This window comes from Lepidochelys kempii, chromosome 21 (assembly GCF_965140265.1).
Source record: "Lepidochelys kempii isolate rLepKem1 chromosome 21, rLepKem1.hap2, whole genome shotgun sequence".
NCBI lineage: Eukaryota > Metazoa > Chordata > Testudines > Cheloniidae > Lepidochelys > Lepidochelys kempii.
In genome coordinates, this window is record NC_133276.1 from 13,799,475 (window position 1) to 13,824,360 (window position 24,886).

Sequence of the window (24,886 nt, forward strand, 5' to 3'; positions counted from 1 at the left end):
CAACGCTCGGTCATGCCAGCAACACCGCAGAGGAATTCCGCTTTCATTCCAGCCCCATACCTGTGCCGCGGGCCCTAGGCTTCCTCCTCCCTGACCCCTGCCTTCAAATGGGCCGTGTGCCGATGGCTGGCTGACTTATCCCGTGCACGGGCCTAGGGGGTCTTGGAGTATTTCACGTCCTTGCCGAAATTGGAGCGGCTTATTACACGGAGTGTAAGTTCCTTGGGGGGCCTTTTGCTCAGTGTTTATCCAGGGCCTACACAATGGGGAGCCGGTCCATGACTGGGGTGGTGGGTAGGCACTACTACTGGTGATGACTGAGGGGGGACAGGGGCCAGGCGGATCCAGAGGGAAAGGCACCTCCTACCGGGTCGCCGGCACCCTCTCCTGCAGCCTCTCAGCATTCCTCTCCGTGTCCCATCCACGACTGAACCTGCCTCCGCCTGCTTAGCTTGAGAACCACGAGAACTGGAGGGTACAGCGCTGCAGCGGCAGGGCTCCCTCTCGCCTTGCTCTCTTCTGCTCGCGGCCCTGAATGCTGCTGCCACTTTGATCCTCTTTGATGGATGCGGAGAAACAAACGGTGTCCTGGAAAACCAGATGCCACAGCATAGTAACACCAGAGCCCCGGCTCGAACTTCTCTCACGGCAAGTCCACCAAACAGAGCAGTGCGATGCGAGCTAGGGGCACAGGACAACCCGGGGGCGGGGCAGAAGGTATGCAGGGTCCAGGGGGTGAGACAATGCAGCACCCGGGGGGGGGCAGGAAGGTGGGAGAAGGGGCTGGTGGATTTTTTGCTTTTCCACAGCGAGAAGCTTTAAAGGCTTGTCTTCCCTGAGCCCAGGTTCTCAGAGTTCCTGGCTCTCCGAGAGCTTGTTCCCCTCTCCAGGCTGCCCCCTGGATCAGCCATGCGGGGCAGGGACGCTGGAGCAGTGCAGGAGGGCAGGGCTGGGTGGAGACGAATACAGCTGGGATGCTTTATTGAGGCTCCTGGACACAGACTGACCCCGCGGTTCTCTCGGGCTCCCTGGCCAACGGATGCCATGGGCACTGCCCAGAGTCAACACAAGGTCTCCCAGAATCCTGGCCTGGAACCCGAACCCATGGACGGGGTCGACCCCACTGCACCCCTGGGTGAAAACAAGGCCCTGCCCCAGCACTGTGAATGGGGAGGGGAACGAGTCCTTTGTTCAGTGGGTCAGAATCCCTAGGCCCGGTGTAACCCACACACCTTCTGGGTGTGGTGCTCTGTCCCGTGCAGTGGCATTGAGACGACTTAGAGATTAATGAGGCTGCTACAGCGTTAGCGAAGAGCCGTGTGGCTTTTAGCTCAGGCAGTAGAGACTTATGCATTAAGCTCCAGAGGTCCCAGGTTTGAGCCCACTCGCTGACAACAGGGGGCTGTCCTAGAATAAATCAATGCAGGACAGAGCAAGGAAGCCATCGGGGGATATTATCATGAGATATAGATGAGCAGAGATTCCGGCAATGATGGCCCAGAGGGGCCCATTTGTCCTAACAAACCAGCTCAGCTCAGCCGCAGACACAGCGGGGAGCTGGGGCCATTGGAGCCCAAGCGTAGAAGGTGGGGGTTCCCTATTTTCTGGGCTGACCTCCCCCGTCCATTCCCCCACAAGAGAATGGGAAGAGCTCTCACTCTGTTGTGCATGGGATACGAAACTCCGCTCACGCCCCTGCCCCCTACATCAGCATTTCCAGCTATGCAAAACAAGCGCAAATGGCATTCTCCTCTCATGTTGGTGCAAGCCAAGTCACACTATTATAATGTGTTACTATTTAGATCACGAGAGCCCCTCTGTGCCCCAGTCACAGACCAGGACCCCACGGTGCTAGGCGCTGGACAAACACCACAGTCACGGTCCCTGCCCCAAAGAGCTTCCCATCTAAGCAGCATTTCACTCTGCATGTGGTGGGGACACAGGAGACACTGCAAGGAGCAACCCTAAGGAGCTTGTCAGTTACACAATCCCATTCCAGCCAAGCAAGGCAGGAAACGGGCGATCGCCCTGCAGGGAACGTCTGCCCTGCTGCCGGGAGCAACTCTCCCAGGCCAGGTGGGCGGACAAGACTCGCTCTAACACGCTAAATACAGCGGCGTGGACATTTCGGCACAAACTCTCCAGCCTAGGGGGTCGGGGAGGCTTCGGAGCCTGAGCCGCAATGGCCACATTGTTAGTCAGCTGGCCAGGCCGGAGCCGGACCTTCCGTCCAAGTGCCTGTCGCCCCCAGCGGAGAGGGAGGAGTGGAGAGAGAGTGCTATTTGCTTTGAGAGCATTAACAACATCCCCCCCCCCCCAGCCAGTGCAGACCCACGGGCAGACATCAACCCTCACACACTTTGAGCAAGCAGCCCCCCCCACACACACACACCACGCTAGGAGCTGCAGGTCAGTAGTTCTGGGAACTGAAAACCAGACAGCCCCCAGCACATACACACAGCTCACCGCCAGGGTATTTCATCCTCAAGAAGCAGAGTTCACTGCTAGAGGCCAGTATTTGGCTGGTCGCAGCCTGGTCCAGTTTGCACTCCTGAGCCCCTGATGTCACCCCAAACTAGGCCCCCCTGGATTCTGACCCTGTTCCGCTTATCTTACTACAGCTGATAGCAGGAACCCCCAGCCGTAGGGCAAGTATCCGCCTGGTTTTTAACACGCCCCATCTGATTCATGCAGAAATCTGCCAGGACAATAAAGTGCATTATCCCTATTGCCTTTGCTACACGACCTGCCGTTCTCAGCTGCCTCACCGGGCCATCCTAACCTGCCCATCCCATTCGGAGCGCAGTGGTGAGGGCCGGCAGCTGGCTGTCATCCCAACCCCTCTCCACTTCTTTGAGCCCATGCTAAGAACTCCAGCTGCTGCGGTCCAAGCCCCGGTGCCCTGGCTGAATTGGTCCTTTCTGGACCGTGCTTCCTCTCTGGTCAGAGAAGGCGCTGGGCCTGGCAGAGGAGAAACAAGGTCGGACCAAGAGTCCTGTAGCCAGCTGCCTTCTCAGCCACACACAAGGCCAAGGCTACGTTCTCTAGGGTCTCATTCCCTCAGTGACTACAGCACCCTGCACACATGCTTTGCTTGATGGGGCAGCAGGTTTGCAAGAGGCTGCCCTCAGAGGGAGGAAGGAAGCATGTCCTATTAAACCACAGCCACAGGGGGTGCTGCAGGGCATGAGGCTCTGAGGCCTGCCGGCCCAGCTGCCAGGGAAGGAAGCGTCAATGGGGTATGGAAACAGCGGCTCACTGGACTGTAAATCCTTTTCTGCCATATATTTAAACACTCCATAGGAGCAGGGGCAGGAATACAGCCAGTTAAGAGCTTCAGTGGGACACCTCAGTCCCTCTTCCCTCCCGGTGTCACCTTGCATGTTTCTGTGCACTGTCAAACAGCTGCTACCTCCCACCCCAGAGGTGGCTGCACTTCCCCATTTGGGCGAGGCGATTGCCACGCGTACGACTTGCTGTCTGAGCTTTCACAAGTGCCGGCTTCACTTCTGGACGAATCTCGGTGAGCACCGCCGCAGTCCTGTTTCACCGAAAGCACCCACCCCCCACCCCCCCTCGGTCGCAGGCTTTGGGATGGAAAGGCTTATCAGTCAGATGACTTTGACAGCAAGCTCGTTGGGGCAGGACCTCCCTTTTTGTTATGCAAGCATGCAGTGCCCAGCACTAAGGGGCCACGGCTGTCCGTCTCAGGCCACCATCAGCAGAGTCTCGGAGCACCTCCCAGTCTTCATTGTATTTATCCTCACCCCCCATGAGACAGGGCAGGGCTGTCCCCTCCACTGGGCAAATGGGGATGGAGCCCCAGAGAGATTTACTCGCTCACGGTCAGGCAGGACATCAGGGTACTGAACCCAGGTCTCTGGCGAGCGCCCTGACCACTGAGCCATCCTTCCAGCCCTGAGTTGTGGTGGCTTCTCCAGCCCTGGCAATTTTTAAATCCAGGTGGGAAGGTTTTTCTGAGAGATCTGCTCTCGGGTTCATTGTGGGGCAGGTCTCCACCCTGCACTATGTAGTGGGTCAGACTGAACGGTCAGGGCTCCCTTCTGGCCACGGACTCTGAAAAACCCAATACACACAAGCACCACCTGGCAAAAGGTTCAGCTAGATTCAGACTCAGGAACGGCTATGGAGATGGATTGGCACCTTCCCATTTGAACTGCAGGTCTATGGAGGTAGCCCCTAGTTGCCTGGGCCTCATAGTGGTAGGTGCTGTACAGACACAGAATATTTCACTGTCCCTGCGCTGAAGAGCTCCCACCCTACGTACAGACTTACACGGTGGGGATCACCACCAGGGTGATGCCTACACAAGCCAAGAAGGAATGGGGGAGTTAGAGCTTTGGCAGGGGCCCTTTAAAAATGGTCACCCACAGTTCCGTTGGGCAGGACACACGTACCTAAGGGATACGAACCTTCATGTTTCAGGGCATGCACCAGCCATTGGCTGACAGGGGTCAGGAAGAAGCTTCCCCCGTTGGCAGGTTATTCCATCATTGTCCACTAGGGGGCACTTCTTGTTCCTCGCTCTGAAGCCCCTAAATACCTTTGAGGTCCAGAGCCCTAGGGTGGCTAATACAGACACAAGCCCCGACCACAGGGGTGTCGGATCACGGCCCCCGGGTGCGAGAGTTAAGAGCTCTCTCTCATCACCCAGGCTCCCCTCCAGCCAGCTCTTCCCGTTGCCACCACCCGCACCGCACAGCTGGCTCGGGGAGGGGGCTGGCCCGGGCGCTCTGAGCTCGGGGACACACAGGGGCGGATTCATTCTGTGCCCGCCAGACCCAGACGCGGGCCTCAGGCCTGAGGCTGCTCCAGGCGAGAAAGGAGAAGAGGCCCAGTGGGGGCCATAACGGGAGGCTTTGTCCCTCGGTGGTAAAGGTCAGGACATTGAGGGATAACGCTCCCTCGGGAACCTCTCTCCAAGGGAGGGGAGAGACGGGCCCATGACAAGTTAACAGCTGCCCCGCTCCCTTCCTGCGGCAAAGCCCGGCTGTAAGAGAGGCCGGGGTCCTTCACTCATCGATCTGCTGGGGGCTCGGGGCTGGAGTTTGCAGTCGCTGTCCCATGTCTACACATTACCCATGCTGTTTGAAAGCGACACCACCCCAGGCTTGCGGCTGGGGCCTTTCCAGAGAGGAAAATTCATGGGGAGAGCAGTCAGGGTGGGGCAGGGGCTGCCGCCAGCAAGCCCTGGCCAGGGGATGCGGAGACTCGTGCTGCCCTACCGTAGCCTTGGGAGAGAAGAAGCACTGCACGCCAGTGAAAAACCCCTGTGGCCCACAAGGACCTACCCGATGGCCCCTGGGTTTCCTTCAGGGAGACTCTCCTGGACTAGGTCAGCCCCATGGCAGGGACCCGCTGGATGGCCAGGCAGGCAGTAGTGCCACACTGAAGAGAGCCAGGCCACCAGCAAGCGAGCGGTAGATGCCAGTGCAGGGTTAGCCAAAGAGCGCGGGTCAGAGCGAGCCGAGCAGGGTGAGAACCACAGGGCCTGCTCCCAGCCAAGGTGCCTGTGACATCCATGGGCGCTTTGCCCCTTGGGGACGACAGCAGAGCTGGGGGAAGAATTGAACATTTGGTTTGGCAGCAGCTTCCCCCGCCCCAAAAAAATAAAATGAATATTCTGTTCGTATTGAACAGACTGAAGCTTTTGGGACATTTCAGTGAATTGAAAATGTCCATTTGGGGTCTGTTCCAGAGCAGGGATTTGAACCTGGGTCTTCCACACCCCAGCTGAGTGCCCAATCACCTGGCTAAAGGTTAGTAGGGGCGGAAAAGGGAGGCTGGGACGGCACCTTCTCCTTTGGCCATTTTGTGAAGGGCCAAAATTATTCACGTCAACTATGCGCATCGTCTTGGGTTGGCCGAAACCGCATTGGCCATCAACCCCCCCGCCCCCCCCCCCCCCCGCATGACACATTTCACCGCGCTCTAGCCCACAAGGCGAGGCTTGGAAATGGGCAACGGCGGCAGAAAAGTCTCACCCAGAAGAGGCTCCTGCCAACACGTTCTTGTGTCATAGGGCGAGGGGCAGACGGGAAGCGCGGCGTGACAGACTCAGGGCTGTATCAGAGGTGGGCAAAGCCTGGGGTGGGGTCAGAAGCTGGGTACTGCCGTTGCATAAAGACCAGCCAGCCCGAATGACCTTCCGCTTGGGTCGAGGGGAAGCAAAATGAGAAAAAGGAGGAAGGATGGCCCAGGGTCAGGGATTGGGGGGAGGCATAGCTCAGTGGTTTGAGCATTGGCCTGCTAAACCCAGGGTTGTGATTTCAATCCTTGAGGGGGCCATTTAGGGATCTGGGGCAAAAATTGGGGATTGGTCCTACTTTGAGCAGGGGGTGGGACTAGACGACCTCCTGAGGTCCCTTCCAACCCTAAGATTCTCTGATTCTAAACAGGGTCAGGGCGCTAGCCTGGAACTCCTGAGACGCAGGTTCAGAGTCCTGCTCCACCTCCGACTCCCCGTGTGACTTGAGCAAGTCACTCAGGGCTTGTCTACACAGGGAAATTAATCCAGATTAAGGCAGGGTGTAAATTTAAGCCAGAAAAAGACACTCTTATTCCAGAACCAGAGTGTCCACATGTGGAGCTGTTCCAGCCAATTTCCCTATGTGGGCAAAACCCTTTAGTCTCTGTGCCTCAGTTTCCCCTGCTGTAAAATGGGAACAATGAAACTTGACCTCCTTTGTCAAGTGCTTTGAGATCTATGGATGACAAGTGCTCGAGAAGAGCTAGATGTTATCTGCACAATAGAGATAACAGTACCACCCTACCTTGCAGGGCTGCCTGAGGATAAAGACAGTAAAAGCCCTGCTGGGCTCAGATACTACACAAGGGAGGTCCAGAGAAGTTCAAGAGACAGATCACAGGCTGCACTCGCTATTACTGTCCCTAGAGATAAGCAGCCGAGTCCTTGCAGGTTTAAAGGGACAGCCCGCAGAAAACAAAAACATCATGGTTACAAAGGGAACTGCACCCCCAGGGTCGGCGCCCCAATTCACAGACAGCCTGGCAGACAAACAGCTGGGTCTGAGCCCCACCTTCTCGGGCAGCAGAAAGAAACAGCAGGGTTTGATTTTTGCTCCCAACACATTAACTCCAGTGAAAGCGGGATGCTGGGAATAAACCTACCATGCCTGCTGTGTGCAGAAGGGAAGCCTGACAGACAGCAGCCGATCTGCTCAATGGGCCGAGTGCCCACGTATCCAACCCATTCAAGTCATGGAAAAGGAGCCATCCCGGGAAAGCAACCCCCAGCACCTGCCTAGTGCGAGCCACGCGCCTGCTAAGAAAATCACCAGGGTATGGCAAGGTCACATGCTTAACCTCCAATGAGAAACTGTGGAGAGGGCAGAAACCTGCTAGCACTTAACACAGGCGGAAACCACCCAGTTGCCCACAGGCCTCCCCACACTGCGCACCTCCCAACAGGGAGGCCTCTGTGGCAGAGCCCTGCATGACCTCCTGGTGCAATTAGGCAGGTCCCAAGCCTCTCAGCTGTTTAATCTAACAACACGTTCGTATTTTGACAGCCTCTGGTAGGGGATATCCCCTCCGGGACCAAAAAGGCCTGCCTGACAAATGGGGAAAACAAGAAGCTTGCCTGCTTTTCAATTAGCACCAGGGACCACTGGGAGAAGTGCCCTGCCTCCGGCTGATATGTTGGATTCTTATTTTGAGCAGGTTGGGGTTTTGGGGGTTTTTTTTTTTTTAGAGCTTCGCCTTCCATCATTTTCTCCCACAACCTCCACCCTAATTATGCTGCTTGACCATAATTAAACATTGCTAAACCACCAGGTCAGAGCTGCCACAGCCCAACTGTCCCATAGCCTTAAAATCTCCCCTGATCCCCATTTTCCACCTTGCAGGGTGCATCCCCTGGAACAACACTGATCTCCATGGGGGGCTCCTTTTCCAGGCGAGATCCAAGCCCAGGAAAAGGAGGAGGAAAACACACACACACACACCCCTCATATGCAGAACTCTCTTTCATTCTTCGTATAAAATTAAGGTTATTCAGATGGGAATTACCTCGTTCTTCTTATGTAAGGCTGGAAGGCACAGAATAGGAATAGCTAAGTGTGTTTTGTCCCCTCTACTAGTTGGTCCACATAGAGGATAAGAATCTACTACTGCTGTCAGTTACTGAAGTTACTTCGGAAGTGTCGGGGTAATGGTCTATGCTCTGGATCTGGAGGTGCTGGGTACAGAGATGGGACGGGGGATATTCATTGTGCGGAGACGGAGCATTGCAAACAGAACCTGCCCCACTTAATGCTGTAAATGCACCGTGAAAGAGTGAGTCTAGAGAACGTGGAGGCATTTCCACGTGGGCTACATGCGGTGGGCAAAAGCACCAAAGGGACTTAGATGCCTAAATCCCACTGACTTTCAGTGAGCCCCTAAATCACTTTTGAACATACGAATCGCACAGCCAGCGAAGGACGCCGGTCAAGCCTGGGAAGAGGCTCCTAGAGCATGGAATATTCTTCTTGTTTAAATCAAAGGGGCACGGTCGGGTATTTTAGCCACAAAAACGTAGACTGAGCAAAACCCATTACCAACGAGGTATTTGATCTACGTTCTTCACATCAGTTCGAAAAATGCGGCGGATAGAAGCCAGCTTTGTAAAACTCCAGCTCAGCCACACATCTAAGGCAAGAGACTGTTTACAGAGCAAGTCAGTTGCGCTTTATTTCTCCAGGATCTTTGCACAGCCCCGGAATGAGTCACCCAACGCTCCCCGAGCCGACAGCGGAAAGGGTGAGTGACTCGATGTCGCGCCTGCCCTGGAGAGTTCCTGTGACCATTTTAAGCGGCTGATTTAAACCACTTCTCTGCGGCAATGGATGCCAAACACACAACAGCGGTCTGCTAGGGCATGGGAACCCGGAAGTGAAACTGACTAGCTATGAAAAAGAAACTGACTGGTCTAGTGGTCTCTGCCTAGTTGCCTGGTGCTCTCTGACCCAGACAATTCCCATCAGACTCCCCTGCAGTTTAGCTACTGGGGTAGGTCTCCCCTTGCTGTATGCAGGCACCTGAAAGGGGAAGCTGCAGCTGTCTTTCCATGCCTCACATGGCTAGATCCCCCAAAACGTGCTGTACAGGACCCCACGGGATCTGGGGTTTCACGAGGTTTCTGCTCCACGAGGTCACACCTCTCCAGACTTCAGCCCTCAGCCACGCAAAGATTTGCTACCTCCTACAGTGGAGATTACCGCGGTTCCAGCCCTAGCCACGGCCCCCCCGGGAACTGGAGCTCCGTTCTCTTTACGGTGGTTTGGAGTTAGGGGAATAGATACTGGGTGAACCTGAGTGTTCATGAAAATGCAAAGCCGAACAGCAGTGGCTGGAGCGGAGCAAAGCCTTGGCTAAAGCTCCCTCTCCACTCGGTGCTGACCCACAGCCACATGCTTGTTCCAGCTCTGGGCCGCCCCACACAGCTCCACCGATGCGTCATTTCTGAACTGCTGCCTCCTGTCCGGCAACTCTCCTGAACAGAAGCCGACTGGCAGGGAGCCCAGTGGCCAGAGACCCCCTGGGGACGAGGCAAAGATCACCCAGCTCCTTTCCCCTGTGTTTGTCACAGGCCCAAATCCTCTCTAGAGAGAAGCTGGGCCAGCTGATCCTTCACACTACTGAGCTCCCTGAAAACCTGCAGCCACCACACCCAACCCCCTGGGCCAGCGGTCCCGAGCATGAGACCGGACACTGCTTTCTCCCGCAGAGCCCCCACCCACTCCCCTGAAGATTGGATCTCCTGCAGCCATTCACCCCAATCACACCTGTTTATCTCCCTCTACGTCCATCTCATGTGCGCACCTGGGTCCCATCCTCATAACCCACAGCCCCCCGCCAAGACACTGGCTGCTTTCGCCTTCCTGGGGACTGGGGCCATCCAGGGCAGGTGGTGGCTGGGGGGGATGCACCGGCCAACCCAGATTCAAAAAGAGGTCTGAGCCAGCAGTGGGGGAGCGGGGGCAGGGCCGAGGGGGATTGCAGCTGCTTGCAAGAGGAAATAGCCAGAAGCCCATTGAGAGCATCAGGGTTCACTCCCCCCACTGGAGCCAACACTAGGCCAGGTGGGGCAGCGACCTCCCGCCCATCCCCCCATCTCTGCAGGCGGGAGCCCAGGCCCTGGGGCCCCTGCCATTGGCTGGAACAGTTACATTTTCCAAGGAGCTTTTACTGAGTCTCCTGCATTTTCCTTCCAGCCTGTCCAGCCCATGTCACCTCATCCCCCACCCCCAGTGGTTTTGTAGTGTGAAGAGCATCAGGAAGATGGGGGCGGGGGGTGCTCCTGGTCTGCCATGCCCAGTGCTCACACCATGCCAGGTTGAGAACCGAGGACCACAGCTCGAGCCAGTCTCTGAGGGGCTTCATTTCAGCCCTGCAAAGGGGGAATCTCCCCGATTGGTTGCCTCCCCCACTTCTCGCCCCCTGGAGAAGAGCAGCCAGTCAGGGGTGCCGCAGACGCAGCTCGGAGTGGCTCTATTCTCTTCTCCCCCCTCCCATCCTTGGTGTAATGGGGTGTGCCCCCCAACACAGGGAGCCTGGCTGCAGCTCTCCCAGGCCTGGGAGGACAGAACTGAAAAGGGCCCACAGTGGGTCTGGAGGGGGCAGACCAGATGTGGGCTGGGGAGGACAGGCAGATGGGACGTCACTTTCATTTCCATAGCCAACAGACACACACACTTTTTCAGCCTACTTTAGCTCTCGCCCTGCCAGGCTGCAGGTGCCCTGTTCTCAGCCTCACTCGCACCGTCCCGAGAGGGCCGTGCCCCGAGCCGCAGCAGGGCAGCCTGCTCTCCCCCGTGGCCACTGCCTGACTTCCTAAGGCCGCGGTGACAATGGACGTCAGCCCATTAGGGCTTTGTATCTTACCAGCCAGGGCAGGAGGCCACATAAACCCCACCGACAGGGAACCAGACCAGAGAGGCCCATCAAATCAAGGATGACCCCTTCCCACCTATTCGGAGAGCCGACTGGCTCGGATCCCAAACCACAAGAGACTGATTCTTCCAGAGCTGCTCAGATGCAGCAAATGGGCTGCTCACATGAGATCTGGGCACAAGACCGGAGTCGCCTTGGGTCCAGCTTGGATCAGGATGCTGGAGACTATTTTAGGTAGCTAGAAAATCTGTTGGATTATCTAAGGTATTTATATGCCCCCTCCCCCCATCACTGTATGCCTCACAAAACATGTTTATCCTCTCCCCCCCGTACACACACACACACTGCTCTTATCCCCATGGTACAGACGGGGAACAAAGCCACCGAGAAGCCATGTGACTTGCCCAAGGTCACACACAGAGTCTGTGGCAGAGCAGAGAATTGAACCCGGGTCTAAATGCCAGGCACGCACCTTAACCTCTGGGCCACCCATCCCTATTTAGGTGCAGGCCCCATTGAACAGGGGCTTTTACTCCCGTCTTTGGAAGACTCTCCGTTCCAGCTATGTGGCCTTCAAGACACGCTCCCACCCCAGGAAGGCCCATGAGATCCCCAGCCCAAGGAGCATTCTGTCAAGGGTTAATACTAGGAACGCGCTGAACCCAGGGGTTGTAATATGAACCCCTGGCTCCAGGCACCGAAGGACTTGAAACCCGAGGTTAGGGAACCTGTGGGGGTTAGTTTGAAGTCAGTTAAACCCACGAGTGCACAAAAAGCCATTCATTGCTCTCTTCCGGGAGCTTCCCCATTTATTTCCATCCATGCAGACGGACAGGAGACGGCACCAAGTTCCTATCCATTTCTCCTCCCCCAGCCCTGCAGAGCATTCCCCAGGGTTTGAAATACTGACCAGCAATGGAGGGTGTGCAACCAGGGCCAGCCTGACGATTCTCGAGCACCACCTGAACTGCCTGCTCCAATCCCTGCATCTGGGGGATAAACCGAGCTGCAGTGAACTTCTCCAAGAGCAGACAGGACATCCCACCTGCCCCAGCTCCCAGAGACCTGACTATCCCCCCCACACCGGATTCAGATTCCCATCTGAAGCAGCTGCCACCTCCGCAGCAGCTCCCTGAGCAGCTAATTCTACTTGTAATTTGAGTAAACGATTAGCTAATTACTGCGGGAAAGCTTCCTCCCCACAGGATTCTGCACCTTCCCCACGCTGCAGAGGCAAATGGGGATCTAAGTAGCATGACACTAAGCCCACTATGGACCCCAAATGGAGGAGGCAGGGGGGCAACAGATTAGCTGCAGCTGCACTGAATTCCCTTCCGTGTAGAGAGCCCTGCAGAGAGAACCCTCAGCCAGTCTAGCAGTGAGGGTCACAGTGCAGCTCTGGGGTCTAGAGCCCTGTGCCCAGTTCTGGTCAGCCCATCTCCAAGGGGGCAGAGTAGAGGGAGATGCGGGTCAGAGACAGCCCATAAGAGCCACTCATCTGAGGGCCTGGGGCTGGTGAGCATAGAGAGGGGACGTGAGGCCAATGTCCACAACAACGAATGGGGCACAGAAGGCTGGTCAGACCCTGCTATTCAGCCCATCTCCTAGTGGAAGGACGAGGGGACAGTCAATGGACTGAAAAAGCAGCATGTTTCAAAGAGATGGAAATACATATTTTTCACACCCACACCCGTGGAACTCACTGCCACAAGATTTCACTGAGTCCCAAAGCTTAGTGGGATTCACAATAGTCAGGCATTCCTACAGATGGCGAAACCCACCAGCATTCTAGTGACAATTAAAGAGGCGGCAGATGTTGCCCCATGTCATGGCACAGGGGCCAGCTAGGGGCTTCGGGATGCTCCCCAACTGGAGGATTTGCAACATGGGCAGCCTGCCTGCATGTTTCAGCTGTCACCTGTGGCCACTTCAGAGCTGCCCTCCATGGTCATGAAGGCCTCCCACCATGATCATCTTCCTAGGCTTCCGTCAGTGCCCGCACTGCACTCCCACCACCCTCCCCAGATACAGGCTCAGAGCAGGTGCTTTCCGGTGGTAATGCGCCAGGGCCGGCTCTGAAACAGGGACCCCAGCCTGCCGCCTCTCGGCCCAGAAAGAGGCTTTGCCCACACGTCAGTGCTAGGATCCTCCAAGGGCTATCACCCATTCAGGAGCCAGTTTCCACCACTGCTCCCAGTTTAAAAATCCTGGGATCATCACTGGTGTCCATGTTCATACTGGTCTGGTATCTTTGTTTAAAAAAATTATTATTCATTCAGCTGTTTCAATCTTTTTCTCTTATAACAAACCAAACAAATTCTAGATGCCAACATCTACAATGAGTACGAAGACCAAGATCCTGGCCTGGCATCTCCCACACAATCCCAAGTCATCTTCCCTGCCCTGGGGGCACCCGGTGGCAGGGTCCTTCTAACACAGCAGTTAGCCAATTCTCGTTCCACCATCTACACCAGAATTGGCAGTAAGTGGAGCTGGAACTGCATTCAACTCCCCTGCTGCCTTGAAAAGCCAAGAACCTCTTTGGTTTGCCAGCCAGCCTCCTAGGAGATCTCAGACAGCAGAGACAGCCAAGCCCAGGACCTAATTCTGCCCCCCCCTCCGGCCCCCGTGCACAAACACACGCAGCCGATCTCTGCTGGTAACGTTAGCACCACCTGTTTGACAGCAGAGAAGCCAACGCCCCATCCTGGGCAGGCCTGGTTGCTCCCTTCCCCCAGCAACCCTGCTCCAAGGGGACGTATGTTCTCAGTACAGCCCTGGCTCTTGCTCAGCATCACCCAGGGCCAGCGGGAGGGGCTGCAATCACATGCACTCTGTTGAAGGAAAAGGCCCAGGTAGGGACCATCGAATTGTGGAGGTAAATGGTTACACAGGTGGTGTCGGAGAGAGGGCTTTGGATTCTTCGACCAAGGGATGTTGTTCCAGGAAGGAGAATGGCTAGGAAGAGATGGGATGCACCTAACGAAGAGAGGGAAGAGCATCTTTGGAAGCGGCCTTGCTAACCTAGTGAGGAGGGCTTTAAACTAGGTTCGCTGGAGGATGGAGACTGAAGCCTTGAGGTAAGTGGGGAAGTGGGATACCAGGAGGAGGGTGCAACAGGGGAGGCCTCCCGATTCATACTGAGAAAGCAGGGCAATCGGCTAGTTATCTTAGGTGCCTGTACACGAACAAAAGAAGCCAGGGAAAGAAGCAGGAAGAATTGGAAGTCCTGGCACAGTCAAGGAACCATGAAGTGATTGGAACAACAGAGACTTGGTGGGGTAACTCAGATGACTGGAGCATTCTCATGGATGGGTGTCAACTGTTCATGAAGGACAGGCCGGGGAGAGAAGGTGGGGGAGTTGCACTGTATGTAAGGGAGAGTAGGATTGCTCAGAGCTCCAGGAAGAAACTGGAGAAAAGCCTGTTGAGAGTCTTTGGGTTAAGTTTAGAGGCGAGAGCAACAAGGGTGATGTCATGGTGGGCGTCTGCTACAGACCACCAGACCAGGGGGATGAGGTAGACGAGGCTTTCTTTGGACAACTAACAGAAGTTTCCAGAGCACAGTCCCTGGTTCTCATGGGGGACTTCAATCACCCTGACATCTGCTGGGAGAGCAATACAACAGTGCACTGACAATCCAGGAAGTTTTTGGAGAGAGTTGGGGACAACTTCCTGGAGCAAGTGCTGGAGGAACCAACCAGGGGCCGTCGTCCTCTTGACCTGCTGCTCACAAACAGGGAAGAATTGGTAGCGGAAGTAGAAGTGGGTGGCAACCTGGGCAGCAGTGACCATGAAATGGTCGAGTTCAGGACCCTGACAAAAGACAGAAAGGAGAGCAGCAGGAAACGGACCCTGGACTTCAGAAAAGCAGACTGACTCCCTCAGGGAACTGATGGGCAGGATCCCCTAGGAGGCTAATATGAAGGGGAAAGGAGTCCAGGAGAGTTGGCTGTATTTAAAAGAAGCCTTCTTGAGGGCACAGGAACAAACCATCCCGACGTGCAGAAAGAAAAGCAAATATAGCAGGCGACCAGCTTGGCTTAACAGAGAAATCTTCGGTGAACTTAAACACAGAAAGGAAACTTACAAGAAGTAGAAGCTTGGACAGATGACTAGGGAGGACTATAAAAATATTCTTGAGCATGGAGGGGTGTAATCAGGAAGGCCAAAGCAAACCTGGAGTTGCAGCTAGCAGGGGATGTGAAGGGCAACAAGAAGGTTTCTACAGGTATGTTAGCAACAAGGTGGTGGTCAGGGAAAGTGTGGGCCCCTTACTGAATGGGGGAGGCAACCTAGTGACAGAGGATGTGGAAAAAGCTGAAGTACTCAATGCTTTTTTTGCCTCAGCCTTCACAGACAAGGTCAGCTCCCAGACTGCTGCACTGGGCAGCACAGCATGGGGAGGAGGTGACCAGCCCTCTGTGGAGAAAGAAGTGGTTCGGGACTATTTAGAAAAGCTGGACATGCACAAGGCCATGGGTCCAGATCTAATGCATCTGAGGGTGTTGGGGGAGTTGGCTGATGTGATTGCAGAGCAACTGGCCATTATCTTTGAAACTTGTGGCAATCAGGGGAGGTCCTGGACGATTGGAAAAGGGCAAATATAGTGCCCATCTTTAAAAAAGGGAAGAAGGAGAACTACAGATCGGTCAGCCTCACCTCAGTCCCTGGAAAAATCATGGAGCAAGTCCTCAAGGAATCCATTTTGAAGCACTTGGAGGAGAGGAAGGTGATCAGGAACAGTGAACATGGATTCACCAAGGGCAAGTCAAGCCTGACCAACCTGTTTGCCTTCTATGAGGAGATAACTGGCTCTGTGGATATGGGGAAAGCGGTGGACGTGATATACCTTGACTTTAGCAAAGCTTTTGATATGGTCTCCCACAGTATTCTTGCCAGCAAGTTAAAAAAGTGTGGATTGGATGAATGGACTATAAGGTGGATAGAAAGCTGGCTAGATCGTCGGACTCAACGGGTAGTGAACAATGGCTCCATGTCTAGTTGGCAGCTGGTATCAAGCGGAGTGCCCCAACAGTTGGTCCTGGGGCTGGTTTTGTTCAATATCTTCATTAATGATCTGGAGGATGGTGTGGGTGGCACCCTCAGCAAGTTCGCAGATGACACTAAGCTGGGAGGAGAGGTAGATACACGGGAGGGTAGGGATAGGATACAAAGTGACCTAGACAAATTGGAAGATTGGGCCAAAAGAAATCTGATGAGGTTCAACAAAGACAAGTGCAGAGTCCTGCACTTAGGATGGAAGAATCCCATGCACCGCGACAGACTAGGGACCGACTGGCTAAGCAGCAGTTCTGCAGAAAAGGACCTAGGGGTGACAGTGGATGAGAAGCTGGATATGAGTCAGCAGTGTGCCCTTGTTGCCAAGAAGGCTCACGGCATATTGGGCTGCATTAGTAGGAGCATTGCCAGCAGATCAAGGGAAGTGATTATTCCCTTCTATTCAGCACTGGTGAGGTCACATCTGGAGTATTGCGTCCAGTTTTCAGCCCCCCACTACAGAAGGGATGTGGACAATTTGGAGAGAGCCCAGCGGAGGACAACAAAAACGATCAGGGGGCTGAGGCACATGACTTATGAGGAGAGGTTGAGGGAACTGGGATTGTTTAGTCTGCAGAAGAGAAGAGTGAGGGGGGATTTGATAGCTGCTTTCAGCTACCTGAAAGGGGGTTCCAAAGAGGATGGATCTAGACTGTTCTCAGTGGTGGCAGGTGACAGAACAAGGAGCAATGGTCTCAAGTTGGAGTGCGGGAGGTCTAGGTTGGATATTAGGAAACACTGTTTCACTAGGAGGGTGGTGAAGCACTGGAATGGGTTAGCTACGGAGGTGGTGGAATCTCCATCCTTAGAGGTTTTTAAGGTCGGGCTTGACAAAGCCCTGGCTGGGATGATTTAGTTGGGGCTTGGTCCTGCTTTGAGCAGGGGGTTGGACTAAATGACCTCCTGAGGTCTCTTCTAATCCTAATCTTCTATGGTTCTATGCACCCCCACAAGACCCAAGCTGTTCCCTCTGGCTACACAGGTCTCTCCACCCCACTTGCAAAACTAGTGCCAAATTTGAACCTGAGCCAGCCCCCGTGGCTGGAGGGGGTATGCACCCTCCCCACTTGACAGGGCAGAGGGGAGCAGCCCCAGCAGCTTTGGGGATAACAGGCGCTCGGCCTGGCCACGAGCGAATCAGCAGCCTGGTTAGGGGAAGGCTGCATGTTTCAGCAGTGTGTTTAGAAGAGAGCCTGAGGTCTGGAGGTTGCAGGGTTTAAATAAACTTGAAATCTGACTCGACTTCCTTCCCCAATTTCACAAGCTCCATTTCCTGGCCCTTCTCGGGCATGCTCAGCTGCTGCAGGAAACGTGGGCTAGGGACTTTGAGGGTAGTTTTGTATTTATTTTATATTTGAAAACTTCTTTGAAACCCAGCACAGACGCTTTTGTGAAGAACTCCCCCAACCCCTACCCCAAAGCAGCTCTAGGAGGGCCCAATCCCATCCCCGCAGCCTCCCCAACCCTCCAATCAAACCCTGGGCACACACAGAAACAGTAGCGCTCAGTGGGCTCTCTATTGACACAAACAAGCCTGGAGGGCCAGCCTGGCCATGGGAGAGGGAGCCAGGGTCTGCTCCCATGAGCCCAGTGGGGCCTGGAGTCTGTCCACCATCAGCCGCATCGCCAGCCCTGTTCCGACAACATCAGAACCAGCTGAAGTTCGGACCTGTGGCGGAGTCTGTGAAGCCGGCAGTTGGGACGGGGCGAATGGGAGGCTAAATTAAGAAAGTCTTCTGGAATTGAGAACAGGAAACGCAGAGTGCTCGCGGTCTAGTTACATGCAAAGACACTTAACTTGTGACGGCCACAGCCTGGAGGTCACCTATGAGAAGGAAAAACAACAAGGGGCATGTTCTCTTCCCCCATCTTCAGTAAAGAAAGACTACTAGATTTTTTAAACTTTAGGACTATCAGGAATAAAGTCTTCAGCCCTGTCTATGATTAGCGTTGCACTGTTTAACTAACAGTGTGATTTTAAACTAGTTCAGTTAAACCAGTGTAAACGCAGGGAACAATCCATTTAGTTCCAGCACAGTTTAATCTCCATTTTTCTTAACTCATTTCCCCATCAATCCAAACAAGACTGAAAGCAAATTAAGAGCATCCACACAGGGATTTGCACCAGTTTAACAAAAGCTGTTTTGAAACTGACTAAACAAGAGCAGTTTATATTTAAACAAGGCCTTACCTTTCCTCTTTCTGCCAGAGGTCTCCCTGGAGGACCAGAGAACTGGAGTGGAAGCTTTCACTGCCCTTAATTGAAAGGGCAAACATGTTACATATTGAACAAAGAGCTTTTCTCCCATTTGATTGTCAGGTGTTTGAGTTGAAGTGGTGTTAAAGACAAGAAGTTCAAAACACTCTAATTTTGGTGTAAATCCACAGATGCAATTTTGCTGGTGCAGCTTACCCTGCTTTGAAAACCTGGTGTAAACTGTATATTAGGACTTTGGTCTGGCACATGTACATCCGTGGCTAAAAATCCAGCGTAAGGTTTTTATTTAGACCTTGCTATTCTCTTGCCAGTGTTATGTTTCATGGCCCACACACAGAGGAGTTAGATCAAAACAGATGCACTTGCCAGAAGGTTGCAATGTAACTATTCCTTAGAATCCAGAACCCGAACACACAAGGATCCAAACACACACACACACACACACACACAGAGAAAAAACAGGCTGCTCCCTAAACTAGAGAGGCACAATTCACCCCACCTTATTCTAAGCATCTGCTGACTGCTGCTGGGCCCAGATTGCACATTTCCCTCCAGAGCCCCCTAATCTGCAGGCCGGATCAAAAACAAACCAAACCAAAAACACACCCTTGAAATTTAAAGCGACAGCCTACAATTTTAACAGCATTTTCAATACATCATAATGAGTTGCTCAGTTTTAAGTTCTATGGGACTTGTGATGTCATAAACCTAGTCGTTCTGCAGCCATACACAGAGTCATCCAGGGAAGAGAGACAGCCTCACTCTCGGCAGTAAAAGAAGTAGGAAAACAGTCAAGAAAACAAAAATAGCATTTTCTAGGCTTTCCTCCTACTGCACATCATGAGATGAACCAAAAAAGGGGCCTAAACCCCATGGGTTGTTCGCCCTTCTGCCCTCAAGTTTCCAGGACAGGCCTGGCTCCATCTCTGTAGCAGAGCAGATGGGCAGTCCAGCCCTTGGGCAGTGTAAACGGAAAGGGGTTTGTTTGTTTGTTTGCATTATCATGAGAGAAGATTAAAAAGGCATCTGAATAAGCAGCAAGCTGGGGAGCCAACAGGGCCAGCTCAGCCACATGAGCAGAAGCTGGCCACATCACTGCCTGTCATAGGTAGGTAATAAAAGCACATCCCAGCACACCTTGCTGGCAGGTCTGTGCCTTGAACCAGCAGCCATTCAAGGAAGAGCCACTGTCTTCGCTGATTTTGCTTTGATGTGTAAAGTGCATCTATTAAACAGACTCGCCTCTCTCCCTGTTGCTTTTGCAGGCTCGGCTCTTTGATCCAGAAGCAGGTATTTGGTATTGTGTTGGTTTTTTTTTTGTTTTTATTTTTTGGGTTTTTTTTTAAGGGTTTTACTGCATTTCTGCAGATGGTGCTGGGATTCCCCTCCCCAATGCATTGAAAACTCAATTCCACAGGTCTCGACTTTCCAAGCAGGTGCTGGAGCAGGTTCTGTGCTGTCCCATCCAGGCATTGCACAGCCTGACAGATCCTCCCTACAGGGCCAGTCTGCAAAGTCCCTTCCTCCCTCAGGGAGCCCTGGCTCCAGCACGGACCCTCACAAGGAACTGCTCACCAGGGGCATAAGGGGTTAATAGCCTGATCCTAACCAGAACCATGGGCTCCTTCTCCCACGGTGCCGCAGCTCCCACCCCCATGTGACAGCCACACTCAGGCAGCTCCTGGGAGCAGCGTTCTTGGGAGGCCACCATGAGGAGGGACATATAAGCACCTCCATAGCTGTGTGGCCCCAGGATCCTTGGGAACTGGCGGGGCACGCAGCACAGCAGAAGCCAGGGGTACCCCAAAGATTCCTGTGAATTCTGGGTCAGGGTGGATCCATGGAATGAGGTGCAGGGTCTGAGCGCTCGACTGCAAGTCCTGAAGGTCATGGGTTCAAGTCTCGCTCAATCTCACCCTGAAAGGCCACCTCCAGTTCACCCAGCTGCATACCGGGTACCTGATCCATTGGGGCAGGACAGCCAAAGGCAGTTGGACGGGATGCTGGCCACATGGTTTTCCTGCCATAGCTATGAAACTGACCTGCCTCGATCGCACCAGTCCGATGAGCCATTGGCTGGGCAAATTTTGACATTGTGCATCTAAGGGGGAGGGTAAAACCTCTGGCCATCGCCTCACCTTCCTTCCCATGCCAAAGGTGGCTTTTCAAACCCCTCTGCTTCTCTGCCTTCCATGGAGCCAGAACCTCCCAGATCGGGTCACGCTGCAGAGCTGCGACTCCCCACTTCTGCGTACGCAGGCACCTGGTCACGCACAGAGGGGTTCGCACACCCCAGGCGTGCCAGAGTCCAGCTGCTCCTGCTGGCTGGGCAAGGGCGGTTTGGTATCATTCCAAAGGCGGCGATCCCACAGCCTGATTGAAAATGGGGTTAAAGCTCTCGACCCCCCAGGGCAGAGTCATTCGTGTCTGTCTGGGTCTTAGCAGATAACGCGCTACAGATTTCCAAGTGCCCAGCACGCTCGGGCCTGGGTTTGCAGGGGAGTTGGACAGGCAACCCCCTCCCCCTTCCAACACACTGGAAGTCCTAGCACTGTATTGGAAACAGCCAAAAAGCGCGAGGCCCTTCCACAGCCCGGGCTGGTGTTTGGGACCCTTTCTGTACTGTTCCAGCCCAGTGCTGCAATCCTGCCTTGCTGTCCCATTGGCCACCACTGGCCTCATTATTACCATTTATTTCTAAACCCCCTCCTTTGTCCTGCCAATTCACCTTCCGCTTCCAATGCATGCGCCCTGTTCTTCCTCCCCCCGCCCCAAACCAGCTTTCATTGGCCAGATCAGCTGCAAACAGCCTCGCCCCGAACCAATATCTGGAGCTAGGAGAGGCTCTAAAGACAATGGAGCACAGGGCAGATTGGGTAAGGATCAGCCTGAGAACCCACAGAGCGCACATGCTCCCATATACACACCCTTCCCTCTGCTGATCTCATCCTCCACCATCCGAGCTAAGCCGCAGCCAAACACCAACGTCGCTGACGCTCTCCAGAACGCACGATTCGGAGACTGATACCCTCTCTCCCTCCCCCAGCCCTTCTGCTCACCCTTGGGCCACCGAGGGCTTTCAAAAGCTGCTCGCCAGCAATGCACCACGTGAGCCTGAGAATCCCTCTAGTAGACACAGGCTAATGGGGATTAGCTGGGAGCAAGGCACCGCCGATTATAAAGGCCCACAATAGTCCTTCACCAGGACTACAGCCATCCTTTCACCTCAGAAAGGGGGAGCTTCCAGCAGCCCAGACTGGGGGCTTTTGTTAGAGGATCTGTCCTGAAAGAAATGCAAGATGAATGACGGGTGGGTCTCCAACCAGTGGGAAACCCCTGTGCTTGGGCACACACCCAGTGTTGGGGCACCAGTGCAAACCCCCATGGGAGACAATTTAAACCCGTGCAACACAGTAACTGTGCAGGTTACCTGAGCTAATATCCCGGAGCTGACAAGGTCTCCAAGCAGTACCTGCTCCTCCCCCTGACGTCAGGGGCTTGGCTGCTCCACTTAAGGGGTTCTTAGTGAGTCAGTGCAGACTCCATTGACTTCACTCCAGATTTACACCAGCTCAAGCCAAATCAGAATCTGGGCCACCAGGGCCATCCTCTCCTGAGCCGGGGGTGCGGGGGGGGAAGGACGAGTTGCCTCCCAGGTAAAGCCATAGGAGATCTGAGTGACCTGGGGCGCAGGGCAGCTCCCGTTGATGGCCATTCCCCAGACACACACAGGCCTGCTTCAAATGCTGCATTTAAAATAGTCTCTTGCATCATCAGTCTAGCACTAGCTGCCCGCCGCCTCCCGGAGGGGTCTGCAGCACTCCCCACAGGCAGAGATCCCACCGCTCACCCCCATCACAGAAGACAATGGAAAACAAGAGAGGTTACCACTATAACGAAGGCAGGGAGAAGAATTTGGAGAGACTATTAGGCCCTGTCTACACAGCCTGGCCCAATCAGATTCAAAACCGATTCAGCTGGACCATATTTCAGAGACTTTCCATGGAGACCAACTCCCCAGAAACACCAGGTTTAAACACCAGGGCCTCTAATCCTGCCTCCGTTAGACCCCCCAAGTCCCTCGGTGCTTTTAGGCAAGCACTGTGGCTTTAAGAGGGCCCAGGCCAGGGTCACTTGAACTGGGTGATCCAGCAGATAGGCTCCCGGGTTTGGTGACCACTCAACACGGGGCAGACGGCCACCTCCCAAAGGGGAAGTGCTGCCCAGGGCCAGAAGTCAAAGCCCGTCCTCCACGCTGGGACAGTGGCTCAGTCTGCAACAGACTTGCTTACCTCCCCTCCCACCTGCCCCAGCGCCGACGGTAGCTCAATAAGGTGCGCTTATGCAGCAGGGTCTCCCCTCCCTCACCCCACCGCTCCTTTCTTGGCAACGAGCCGCAATGAAGATGACAGTCGGCTCCAGGATCCTAGTGGCTGCACTCAGAATACACCCAGCCCTGCGGCTTCAACAAAGAACCCCCGAATCTGACAAGGGCTCTGCAATCCTCCTTGAGACCCAGTGCCGATACCTTACTAGAAATCTTGCCTCAGTTTCTCCCCTAACGCCCCATGCACCCTACCACCACCTAGAGACACACAGCACAGCTCACAGTAGTCCCATTAACTGCAAACAGATTAGATGCCATTTACAGATCCTTTATTAAAAAAAATGCAAGTGCAAAATCTTTCCCCTATTGTTCCCAGGCCAGGAGGAAGCACAAAGGATGCCGAGCTGAGGCAGTGTCTCCGACCTTCCCACTGAAGCAGGAGACTCACACCTTCGGGGAGGATAAAGGGACTGCTGCAGCCACATTTGTCACCGATTGCATTTAAAACACACACAAAATGGCCATGAAACAAGCACATTTGATGAGGGAAAGCTGCAAAGCGGAAACCCGCAAGGGAGAACGGAGGTAAAGCAGCATTGACGTTCAACAAGGACATTTGGGATGTTCTCCCACACACCTGGAAGGCCACTCTGACCAAGGGGAGAGGAGAGTCCTGGTTACAACAGATTAACCCCAAATTACAACAGAAAGGAGCAGCTCTTGCCAAACCAAACCCCCCCAAACTGTCAGGCCAGGAAACGGATTTTTGGTGGCTGGAGATAAAGGGGGGGGTCATCCAGGCCTCAGGGACTCAGACAGCTCTTTCATTGTACGACCCGGGGCTTTGTTGGGCTACAAAAATATAACAAGAATAAATCGAGCGCACGCCAGGCGGGGAGGAAACCCAGCAAACTGCTAGGCTAGTGTGCGAAATACAGGATTTCCTCACTGGTTATCTTTCAGAGCGGTCAGCGCCGGCCGGATTCAGAGAGAGAGGCAGAGAGCAGCCCAGTGTTGTCTCAGAAGACAGAACAATATTGATCTGTGCCTCAGAAACACACATCCTAGACAACACCCCCCCCCCCCCCCGGCAAAAACCAGAACAACCTCGAGCTGCGGAGGCGCACAGCCCCCATCCTGATCTGTGCCTATCCAGGATCCAGATAAAGCTCACACAACCCACCCCCCCCCGCAAGGCACGCAACCCACCAGTATTGATCTGCACACCCAGCCCCCCGCCCCCATGCAGCCCCTCCCCGCCCCCCCGAATTCTGCACCTCTGTTTAACCCCATGGACCCCCCCCAGCAGCAGGAGGAAGGGGGCGAGCCGCAGAAGGGGCTGGACCAACGCCCGGTACCTTTGTCTGCCCCCCAAGCCCATCACCCCACTTCCCGGCGCCAGCCCCTCACCGCGGCCGCTTACCTGACCGCCACCTGGACGCAGCAGTCCCCGGGGGCCGCCATGCCCGCGGCCTCTCGCCACCCCGGCCGCGGCGTGTCTTGCGGGGGGGTGGGGGGGCTACAGCTCATGGGAGGCGAGGCGGGGCCGGGGGTCCCGGGGCCGGAGCCGCCCCGGTTCAGCTGGGGACGGAGGCAGGCAGGGGCGGGGGGCGGCGGCGGGGGGCGCGGGCATGCCGGGCGCGGGGCGCTGCTCCATCCGCCCCCCCGCGGAGCGATGCGGGGCTGGGGCCCGGGGCCGCGCAAGCTCCGCGGTGAAACTGACAAGCCCGAAGCGGAGCCGGGCGCCCGAGCCAGCCCCGCCGCGGAGCGTGGGGCCGGGCCAATCCGGGCCGGGGAGGGCGGGGCCGGGCCGGCTTTAAAGGGCTGGGCACGAGGGCGGGGGTGAGCCCGTGTGCGTGACGCCCCCGCCGGGAGGCGCCCTGCCCTTGCAGCGCGGGGGCGACCCCACAGCAAGCGAGGGGTAATAGGTGCCACCCTATTAAAAAACCCCAAATGTCAGGACTGGCCCTATAAAATCAAGGCGTCTGGTCACCCTAGTTCAGTACCAGAGCAGAAGCTGGTCCAGTAAAAGCGATTCCCTCACCCCCCTGGGCTCCCTGGTGAGTGTGAGAGGGACCCCCCCCCCCATTCCCCTCCCGTGGGGGAGCCAGGCGGGCCCTACACAAAGGGGCGTGCGAGAGACACACACGCGCAGCTGGGGTCTAAATCCGTGGTCCTCAAGGACCAGGCTCTGGACCCTGAGATCTCCCTGACACTGCTGAGGAAGGCAGCAAGCCGGGCCCTGCGATCAAAAGAAACGTGAGACCCCCCACCCCACCCGAGACACCCCAGAAGTGTAAATCAGCGCCGGGGACTGTGAACTAGCTCCCAGGACCGTGCATCAGCCAGCGGGCGGTGGCCTC

General features: G+C 55.0%; 1 protein-coding gene across 8 annotated transcripts in view; it reads right to left on the reverse strand.

The window, feature by feature from the left end:
* Positions 1 to 24,310, reverse strand: part of KIF21B (kinesin family member 21B) — an 85,742-nt gene extending 61,432 nt beyond the window's left edge. For 2 of the 8 annotated variants that reach the window (XM_073320340.1, XM_073320338.1), the window contains exons 1-2: positions 18,170 to 18,779; positions 11,828 to 11,906 (exon numbers count right to left, since the gene is read on the reverse strand). In XM_073320340.1, the coding sequence (XP_073176441.1) occupies positions 11,828 to 11,906; positions 18,170 to 18,287 (197 nt within the window). In that variant the 5' untranslated portion in view covers positions 18,288 to 18,779. Of the gene's footprint in view, positions 1 to 11,827; positions 11,907 to 18,169; positions 18,781 to 23,946 lie in introns of those variants that run through there. The other 6 variants (XM_073320339.1, XM_073320344.1, XM_073320341.1 and 3 more) reach the window with 6 other exon arrangements.
* Between the last annotated feature and the right edge of the window lie 576 nt (positions 24,311 to 24,886).